The 10,372-nt window shown below is 37.8% G+C and overlaps 1 protein-coding gene across 50 annotated transcripts in view; it reads left to right on the top strand.

Moving 5' to 3' along the window:
• Qtman (queuosine-tRNA mannosyltransferase) overlaps positions 1-9,970 on the top strand; it is a 390,738-nt gene extending 380,768 nt beyond the window's left edge. For 39 of the 50 annotated variants that reach the window (XM_087653016.1, XM_087653032.1, XM_087653045.1 and 36 more), the window contains 3 exons: positions 3,109-3,179; positions 3,880-3,971; positions 8,838-9,962. In XM_087653016.1, coding sequence (XP_087509142.1) covers positions 3,109-3,179; positions 3,880-3,971; positions 8,838-8,921 — 247 coding nt within the window. In that variant the 3' untranslated portion in view covers positions 8,922-9,962. 50 annotated transcript variants of the gene reach the window in all.
• Positions 9,971-10,372: the final 402 nt, after the last annotated feature.

The following is a 10,372-nucleotide window of genomic DNA, read 5'->3' as shown; positions in this document are numbered from 1 at the left end:
TTCTGAGCTGCTGATGCGAAGGCAGGCTTTGAACAGGACCAGGTACTAGGCCCTCCCCAGCCCTGGGCAGATGGACCACTACTACTCGGCTCATGCTGGCTCATTTACTTGGTGTTTTGCAATCCTTAATGTGCACAGCTGGCAGCTGAACGCAGGTTTGATACTAACAGTTTAGACATCTTTAGATGGAGCAGATGGAAAATTTTACACAAATAAAGTAGGAGAAAGTGTGCAATTAGGTTTTTATCTGCAGTTACATGACGCATCCTCTGTTTTAGCTTAGAACATCACCTTAGTGGGTGGTCAGAATCTCTCCTTGTATCCAGGCCCTACCTTCTTGACACCACATTTGATGTTGGCCAAATTCCCAAATCCCAAACTTTTGTTTTTGTTGAGTGTGAATGAAATAGGGAGTGCGGCAATCAGCAAAGCAAAAGGCGCACCATCAGAGAAGCTGCGACAGTCCAGTAAATTACGCTTGCATTCCTTGCTAGTTAAGTCACTGTGGTAAAATCCTTGGCAGGATTTTTTTCAATAGTTTATTCATGATGTTCATTATTATGAGTTGTAAAGAGTATGAGAATTTCATTTTTAAAATGTCTTATGGAATGTATCACTTTCTTAGATCTTGTAGACATGCTGTGGAAACCATAACATAAAATATGAGTTACTTACAATAACTAATTTTAATCCCATCTGCTAAGTATGACAACATTAGCATTTCCACTTAATTAAAAACACCCTTAAAGCAGCGATGTTTTAATCACTCCATTTTATTTACTCTCCTCCGGTGTCACTTATAATTGTAACTTTTTATTTTTTAATAATGAGGGATTTTTTTCCTCCTTGCATCACACAGAAAAAGTGCTGTCGATAATTAGCAGTCTTCTGTTATTAGTAGACTCAGGTGTCACAACTGTGTCTCGTCCTCATTACAGTGAAGCATTTCACCTATCAGATTCATTATTGCTAGATAATGCGACTGAGAGCCTTTGCAGGCCCTCCAGAAAAGTAATTCAGCCAAGCAAAATTATCAGCTAATTATATTTAGAATCAAAAGCCCAACAACTATTTGCAGATAAATTGTATGAATTGAAGTGAATAGATCTGAATATTAAGATTCATAGATTTAGCTGATGATTTGTTAATTGGAATAAAAAGGTCATTTACTAGTCATTTTAACAATAGATCAATTGGAACCCTATTTATTATTTAACTGGTAGTGCATAAGGATCGAAATGATGAATAATTGTATTATCAGGAGTGTTTTCCAGAATAACAAAATTATGAGGAACTTATGAGGATGATGTGTGATTTATTTTTAAATATTATAGGTTTGGTCATGTGTTTGAAAATGTAATCCCAAGCTAAATATTAACACTAGTATTTTAACAAGTCAAAACCAGCCAAGAGATTGTTCTGATTGTTTAACGAGTTAGAACCTTAAATATGAATTAGATTATTTGCAAATAAAAACAAAAATCTAGGTTGTTGTTATTGCTGTTTAAGTTTCCCTCTTACATCAAACAATGCTGTTCATGACTTACTATGTGATATTTTATTGTAGAGGCGTTTTGGACACAGTGTGGGACATACTCATACGCTGACTCAAATGTAAATCAGCCTGTGATTTTTCTCTTTGGATATACAATAATTCAAATGCATTATTAAAAAGCAGATAATCTGCACTTTCTGAAATGCCAGCGACTTTACTCTTAATTTTCTGTAATTATGAGAGAATGTTCATATGTATCTGCTTTTCCGTTGGCACAGCGTTTTAAAACTGAGTGACTTCAGGCACTGTGCTTTTTTTTCTTTGGTTTGTAAAGTGCATCAGAGGTTGACATGCTCAAGCGTTTATTTTTATGATTTTTACTACAGCACAGTGTAATTTATAGCTGTGCTTATAATACTTACACGTTTAAGAAAGGGTCAGATAGCCTGTCTTCTGAAGTTGATAGTTGGTAACTAAAACCTTTGCATTTCTATTGTGTTTTATAACAATTTAGTACTTTCCAAAAACTGTAGCTCAAAGTGAGTACTTTCTCTTTAAACTAATTTCAGTGTAACATAAAAAAAATAGGGAAACCATCACCCACTTAAAAACAGTTTAAATTGCATGTACTCTGTCACTGTAAATAAACAAGGTAAACATTGACATGACTTCAGATCATTCTTGGACTGAAAAAATTCTGCAGTTCAAAATAAATTCCGCCTTTGGTCAACATTTTGGATGCAATTCAAAGTTTCTCATAAAATAAACATATTTTAAAGAGTGTTTTGAATTTCACTGCATAATATCTAGCCAACAGAAATGACAGTGGTATATTCCAGGTTTATGATACGTCGGATCAATACCATCATGCAAACCTAGCAGACTGCAGGGGGATGCCTTTCCTCTGCGTAGCCCCCACCACAGGGACAGGAGGAGACCTTCGAGATACAGTCCCTAGGAAAACTCGCAACTTCGTGGTTGTTTAGGAGCGAAACTATTCTCTTCTGATAAAATAGAAAGTAAGCTGATTTTAGTCAGAAAAGCAAAATGTTCATTAAAATGATCTGAACAAGAGTTTTTCCACAATTGGAGTTTTACATCTGCATAATAACAAATTGTTTCCAAGCATGAGCCTGAACTGAAAATGCCCATCACAACAGATTGTAAATTTTTTTTCTGCTGCTTTAAAAGAGCCTCGATCATTTCTACGGCTTCCCTGCTAAAGTATTTGCTATTTTATTTAAACATTTTTTGAAAAGTGAACATTCTGGGACTTCGCAGCATTATTAAGAAAAGCTGTCCATACTTCCCATGTTGTTGAATATGTTTATCTGCTGATTATAAAATGTGTTAAACAGTATTTTAGAAACAACAAAAATGCAGAGCTGCGCTTTGATTACTTCAGTGAACAAAGCATATGCTGGCGGCTCTGCCCCATGGAAGTCGGGTATGGTCAATAGACTCTCGCAAAGAGCAGCTCTGGCATCGAGGAGGAGAGGGCCGCCCAGGATGCTGGTCCCGTGAGCTCTGGGCTCTCACTGCTCTCTTAGACAGATCCTTCTGACTGTGGTGCTCATGCCTGCTGCCCTGTCCTCTTTCTCACATTTCTGCAGGTTGGAAGCTGTGTACTGTGGCTGTTACCCACTCTGTCCCAAAGACTTGGTTTATCCTGAAATCTTTCCAGGTAGCCACTTTCATGTGCTTTTTCTTTGTTGTGATTTAATACAGGATTCATGCTAAACTAAGAGTTTGAAAATAAACTTAAGTAGGAGCAGTTGTTTATTCGGCAAGTCAACATGTTAGTGTTAAGGAGAGTTTATGTGTTTTAATACATTAGAGTAAGCTTATATTTACCATCTGTTCTTTTAAGATAACAAAAAAAGCAAGTTTTCAAATAGCATTCTTTATTGTTAGCATACACATCTCATAATGACGGATTTTTATAAGCAGGTCAGTACTGCTGCAATTGCTAACAGATTTTTTTTTAATGATATACACAGAGAAAATTCAAGGATTGGAAGTCATACCAAATTCTTTAAACAATTGACTAGTTAATAATATGCAACTGTTGTACAGGGTACATACAGCTACAGTACTGGGTCTTTGAAAAAATCTCATCACTAAATATATCACATATGCATTGTGCTGCATTAGAATAATGTATTTTAATCACCCAGAGGAGATGTCTAAACAGCACAACTACACAGTCTTATTTAGCATTAAACATCCTTGTGAGCTGAGGTAACCTTATAAAATCATGCTTAAATAATGTAAAACATGAGGCGGCACAGAGCAATATGCATTTTTAATTAGTAAAGTGACTAATATCGAGTGTGTGCTTTGAGGTTTTTGTTTCATTAAAAATGTATCTGTTTTTCCTGCAGCTGAGTATCTGTATTCCACACCTGAACAGCTTTCAAAAAGGCTCAAGAGTTTCTGTGAGAGACCAGACATTATAAGAAAACATCTTTATAAGGTAGCTATTGAGAAGAAATTTACGTGATAGAAATGCCACATTTAAGTACAAAGAAAATTTTTTTTAAAAAATCTAATTACCATACTAATGTTTAAAGGAAACAGGCTAGGGAGGGTACTGGTTCTTACACTAACAAGGATTAATTAAACTGGATGCCAGTTGTATTAACCTAGGTCTTAGGAAATACGTGCACTTCATGCACAGAACATGCTTTCTTTTTAATTTATTGTTTTCTAAGATGACTGTCCTGTACATTTAGCCTCAAGAGGCTTATAAAAATGAACCTGGATTAATGTAACTCATTAGCTTAAAAGGAAGTAAAAGAAAGAGTCCACAATTATACTAATAAGAATAAGCCTTTCTTCCCATCATAATGAAATCTTAAGTCCTCGAAAATTTAGCTAAATGACATTAGTGAAATTTGCTGTTGGTTTTTGAACTACTATAAAGACACCTTTCAAAAGTTGAATTCCCTTCGTCCTGTTTAAAATGAGACATTAAAAATTCTGTTTATTTAGAGTCGGGTCCATGGGTCTTAGCTGAAAGCGTCAAGGCAAATGGGTCATATAAACAGTACCATCAGCCGTCACCTCTCCCTTACCTGAGTCCAGCCGCTAACACTGACGAAACAGCACGGAGAGCCCCTAACAGTATAAGGAACTGAAGTAGGCTCTGCTTTCCAGGTCAGAGGGAGCTCCAGGCCATGAATAATTCACCTTTTGATGTCTTTGACCATAGTGTCTTCATTTTTCATAAGACTAATGTGGTTTATAATCTAGTACTTTGATAATCCAGAAACTTGTAATTTCTTTGTTAATATATAACCTTCCTGCCTTTTCTCTCCCTTGTTTCAAGGCCTAAAATACATGTTTACATAGTGCTACATGAAAACATGACTTTATTTCTCCAGGAAACAGTTAAACTTCAGCAAAAAGGGAGAGAACCAAAAATGCAATTTAACACCCAATTTCAAGCTCATTATCTTTCATTGTCTATTAACTTGGCGATGGTTCAGAAGGTAGCTCATGATGGTTTAAAATGCTGACTGCACACTTCCAGGCTTCAGCGAGGCTCCCACAGTGGATACTGTTGCATCGTGCACAGGAAGCCTCCAAGAGTCGAGGCCTCCACGGTTTGCCAGTGTGCGCTCCTTCCACAGTTCAGACGCGCTTTGGTTCACATACAGCATGCCTCGTTCAGTCCCCTGTGGGATAGGCAGGCAGAACATGAAGGTTATGAAAGTTAAGGAAGCAAAAGTTCTGGCCTAAGTAGATCCATGCTATAGTCGTGATGTGAACCTACTTCATTAAGTTCACAGCTAAAATACCAATTTTTTGTTATGCTTCAGAAAAATTTTTGATAAAATGTTTACAGATATGTTGTGCCATCAAATGTATTTGTTTCAATGTTGGTTAGGGTCGAGCCCTATTAACCCTGTTTCCCTACATCTGAGCCTTCACAAGTCCTGAAACAATTTTCTGCAGTTCGAAAGGAAACAGATTTCTAGCTGACCTTTTTCAATAGAATTACCACCCTTCTGGGATATAGTGTTTATTTTACAAATAAATAGAAAAAAACCTGAAGGAATGTTAGCTTGGTGTATGATGTTAATATACAAAATTCTTCACGTACTTAAAAAAATAACTCATACTTGAACTGCTACATTTTAGCCCTGATGGAAAGTTCTAGTCTTCACATGATAAACCCTGCAACTCAATGTTTTATAAATTACTAATCTGTAAGAATTTACACATATATTTTTGCAATATACTTTAATTTTAAAATCTATGATACACCTTCATGTATGTCCTCATTGATAGATATTAGTGATAATTGTATCAAAAATTATTCTCCAAATGTAAAGAGGTGTATCTAAAATCATAAGTAGTTGAGAGCTTTAAGACAAATGGCCCATTATGAGGCACTAGATTAAAAACGCTAGGAATGGTCTCAGGTTTGGTTCTTTAGTTACACAGGTCATACAAGTAAGAATGAATTGACCAAAAGACCCTGGATCCCAGTGGTGGCTTCAGTGCTGCCCTTCTGTTCCTGTCCATTCACAGGTAGCTTTGCTCTCTCTGGTAAGAGAGACTCAGTCCCCTGCAGAGCAGCCTCCATTACTTAACTTATGCAAGGACTTTTTAAAGTCTTTTCTTTTCTCTTCTTTCTTTTATTTCCTGCCATTGGACAGCTCTGGACAGATTGTCACTGGATTCCTCAATTTCTTTCTTTTATGGTTTACATCTTTTCTTATTGTTAAAGGTTGGTGTTTAAAGCTTTTCGGGCTTTGTACCTTATAGAGTTTATCTTGGCATAGACTTTTTCATGTGGGGTCACACTTAGAAGGTTAATGACAGGGGTAAAGCTATTAATATATAATTTCTTATATGAATTATCTTATAATTTCATATAATAATTAATATTTTATATAAGAAAATGCTAAGTTTAGGTACAGTTATCACTGATATCTAAGAAAGTACTAATTTCCTTATCTGAAGCATTACACATCAATATGATTGAGAGGTGGGGCTATCAGTTGCAGCAGGATTTGAAGCAGAACTGATTTACTCTTGGTGTTTCTCAAAATGACTTCCTGCATTAGAACCCTATGACCTTTTCACCTGAATGATTTAGGCCATACCTCCATACATATGTATGTATCTGTGTGTGTGTATGTATGAATGTATATGTGTGTGCATGTAGTATGTATATAATTTATCTGTCTCCCTGTCTGTCTGTCTGTCTGTCTCTCTCTCTCTGTGTCTGTCTTCTCTCTCTCTCTCTCTCTCTCTCTCTCTCTCTCTCTCTCTCTCTGACACACACACACAGACATACAAAATCATTGAATACATGTAAAACATAAATGTTTTTTAATAATCTTAAAATCTAAAACATTTTTATTGCTTTAAAAGGCCTAAAAACCACTTTTTTTAAAAGTTTACATGTATGAATTCCATACAGGTTTTGACTATAACTTTTTCCTAGCATTAAGCTGTGTCTTGCTCCAGGTACCAAATTACAGTAACCATATACTTCCATAAGGAAAAAAGTTTAATTTCTCTCACAGTAAGAGCCCCTCTAGACCACTCAGCTACTGTAAACAGATTTCTAGTATGACAGACAGGTAGATTGACTTTTACAGTACCAGCTGTATCCTTTCTACAAGCAAGTCTGGACCTTTGCCTCTCTTTTAACCTGTGAGTCACTTCAGTACTCTAATAGCTGTGTGAGACTAGCACTTTTTGCTTTTAAATAACTTTTCTTCCTCTTATTTTAAAACGCTTTGAAAAAAGAGATGGCCCCTTATGATGAGTATTGCAAATAGAACAGGAGCATGCTAGAGCTGGTATGTGAGGTGGACATCACCTGAAGACATCATGTGTACCCTGTTCTTCACTTGTTTTGACTTACAACCTGAGTAATGGGTTGTGAGCATAAGTGGTATGTGCAAATGTGTATGTCTGTGTGTATCTGTGCTTGCACATGTGCACATGTACCTGTGCAAGTGTCTGTGTGTGTATGTATGTATCTTCATGGGTGTGTACATGTGTCTGTATGTATATGTGTGTATGTTTTTTGTGTCTATATATGTGTATCTGCATGTGTCTGTGTGTGCATGTGTGTGTGTATGCATGTGTGTGTGCGCGTGCGCGTGTGTGTGTGTGTGTGTGTGTGTGTGTGTGTGTGTGTGTGTGTGTGTCTACATTTGTATGTTTTTGTGGGTGTTTGTATTTCAGGGAAAAGGAAAACTGAATCTTCTTACTTTTTGAGAGTGGCCTGTAGTTTAAGGTTTTCAGAAGGTAACTGATTTATACTCTGTCCTTTTTAAGTTTTCAACAGTTGAGACCTATAAAATCTATTATTTGAAGGAAAGAATTTTCAGATTTTTGTCTAAAACTAACTCCAAACAGTAATTATGCTTACAAAGCAGACTCGATGCCCAGAAAAGCCATTTGCAGTTGTCTTAATTCTGTCAAGCTCCAGCCATCCAAACCACAGCCATGCTGCTTCTAAGTTCTCGTCAAGAGATGGTCATATTTTAATTTGAGTATATAGTCTAACTATGGACAAGGTGTTTCCCAGCACTGTTAGCACTATTCTGAAGTCTTGCTTTTTCCTTCGAAAACGCAAAGGTCTATAGTGTTATCTTAAAGACTTAGAAAATCTCTGAGCACCAAGTAATCTGTAATGCCAAGTCTCAGTCTTAAGCTCTTTCTCTCCTTTTTCCTATTTCCCATCTACTGTTATTCTCCATCTACTCTCCCCTCGCCTCTTCCCTCCCGTCCCCTCTCCCTTCTTCTCCCCTTCCCACCTCTCCTCTCCTCTGTTTTGGCCAGTTCACCTTTCTCCATAGGTAGGTTCTTGGCCTGTGGGTTACTCATGTGCAGTTCTGGATTTTTTTTTCAACCGTAATAGCATTTGCCCTGAGCAAGTGCCCTAATGAAATCGTGAATGAACCCCATTTGGGAATGGAAGCAGCTTATGAACCCCGTGTCCTAGTGAAAGCGTTTGTCTCGTTGTCCTTGCTGCTCAAGAGGAGAATTCACATTGGCAACACTGTGAATTAAGAGCACTGGATACCTTTTGTACACAAGTTAAGACAGGTGGTAAACTTCTAAGAGCAGTCATCTATGGCATGAACCAGGGAATGTGTGCAGCAGTGTCCCCATGTGCAAACTGCTTCCTCCCACAATTAAAACGCAGTGATGCTGAAGCAGTCAGAAGCCAGCAATCTCGGGGTGATGGGACTTGGTGGCTTTGGGGTTAGAGTTGGAAAGACGAAGTAAGTTTGCAGCATGAGTTTCCGAGTTCTCTTTTCTCTGTGCTTATTCACTGCTTTCTAATCTCTTCCTCCCCTTCTTACAGGGTGAAGTGGCTCCATTTTCTTGGGCAGCCCTACATGGTAAATTCAGGTCTCTGCTCACAACAGAACCCAGGGAAGATTTGTGACAGATGGGGCTAAGTCGCAAACTTGCAGCCTAAGGCAGAATCTGAAGAACTTTCCAGAGTGTGCCCATATTTACCTGATCAGAGAGAAAAGAAAATCTGCAGAGGAAGCCGAGCCTGGCTGCTTGTCATAGCTGACACAGAGCCATCTGCCACAAACCTGTGGCAGCTTCAGATCTCCAATCCCTGCCACCACCCCAACGCAAATTAAATACAGATTCCTAGAGACGCTATGATGGTTACACATGTCCTCGGCATCACATGTAGGAGACTGTTCAAAAAAAAATATGTGGCCTGTTGTATAACCGCACTCATGTATCCCATATGTGGTGCCACATTGAATTTCCGGTTGAATCCGTTTTTATCCTTTGTACTGGATGACATGGTGCCTGAATTCTTTCTCTCTGCCGACACGATGGCAGCCAAACTGCAGCTTCAAACACTCACACTTGGCCGAGTTTCTACCTGGGTTGCCAGGTTATCATCGGAGCCTTCTTGTGTCCTCAAAGGGCCACGGGGCCTAGAAAGAGGATCAGAATGCTACCGAACTAATTGGGTAGCCATCTCAAAGCTGCTGTAGGCAAAGGACTGCTTTAGCACTTTTCTTTTAGCAAATTAATGACTCTCTGGCAAAGGAGGTTTAAGTGAAGGTATTAATAAGGGGTCTGGCAGGTATTCCCATGATTCACAGGGTTTCATTTGCATTTAATTAATCTTAAAGAAACTTGCAAGATAAACAGCTGTAATTCGGACAAACATGGCAGATTCAGTGAGTGAAGTCCTCTCATCCATAAAATGAACACGAGATACTTGTTTTAAAATTTTTCCCTGTGGGTAAAAAGAGAAAAATCAAAATGCTCATAACAAAACATAATTTGGTATAAAATTCCTCAAAAATACTTGCATCCAACTATAAATATATTCCTTTTAAGATAAGTCACTTATGATTCTTGGAGTCAGGCTGCTCTGTTTGTTGGTGTAAAGATGTTTTAAATGGCTGGATTGTAAAATAAATTTTTAATAAACTGCCCGCTGCAATTTTAATTAGCATATTCATTTGCGTCTAAGTGTTCACCTATCTGTGTTTTTTACTGAATGTTTTCTTGTGTCAGTGAAGACAGAATACAATTGTCTCTTGTAAAGATGAACAAGGATCTGTGTTGCAAATGTTTGTTACATATTATGACATTTCCAAGACTTTCTTTGCATTCTGGAAAGCAGGAGGTAAACATTTGTAGTCATTAAGGTAAAGTCTGTTGATAAACCATCTTCTGTTTACTAACAGGTAAATTGTAGCTTCCCCGGCTATTGAAGTGAATAAGTTCTCTATACTGCAGAGCAAGAAAAACCAGAGAGAGATGACCAGACAAGGGCCAGCCCCGTTCTCTAGAGGAGCTGGGTGGTCTAACAGGCATCCAAGACGGAGCAGATGGTTGTACTGAATCCTACAGAGC

Source organism: Rattus norvegicus, chromosome 3 (assembly GCF_021556685.1).
Source record: "Rattus norvegicus strain SHRSP/BbbUtx chromosome 3, alternate assembly SHRSP_T2T, whole genome shotgun sequence".
NCBI lineage: Eukaryota > Metazoa > Chordata > Mammalia > Rodentia > Muridae > Rattus > Rattus norvegicus.
Note: the sequence above shows the minus strand (reverse complement) of the source record. Positions and strands in the feature narration are given on the sequence as shown.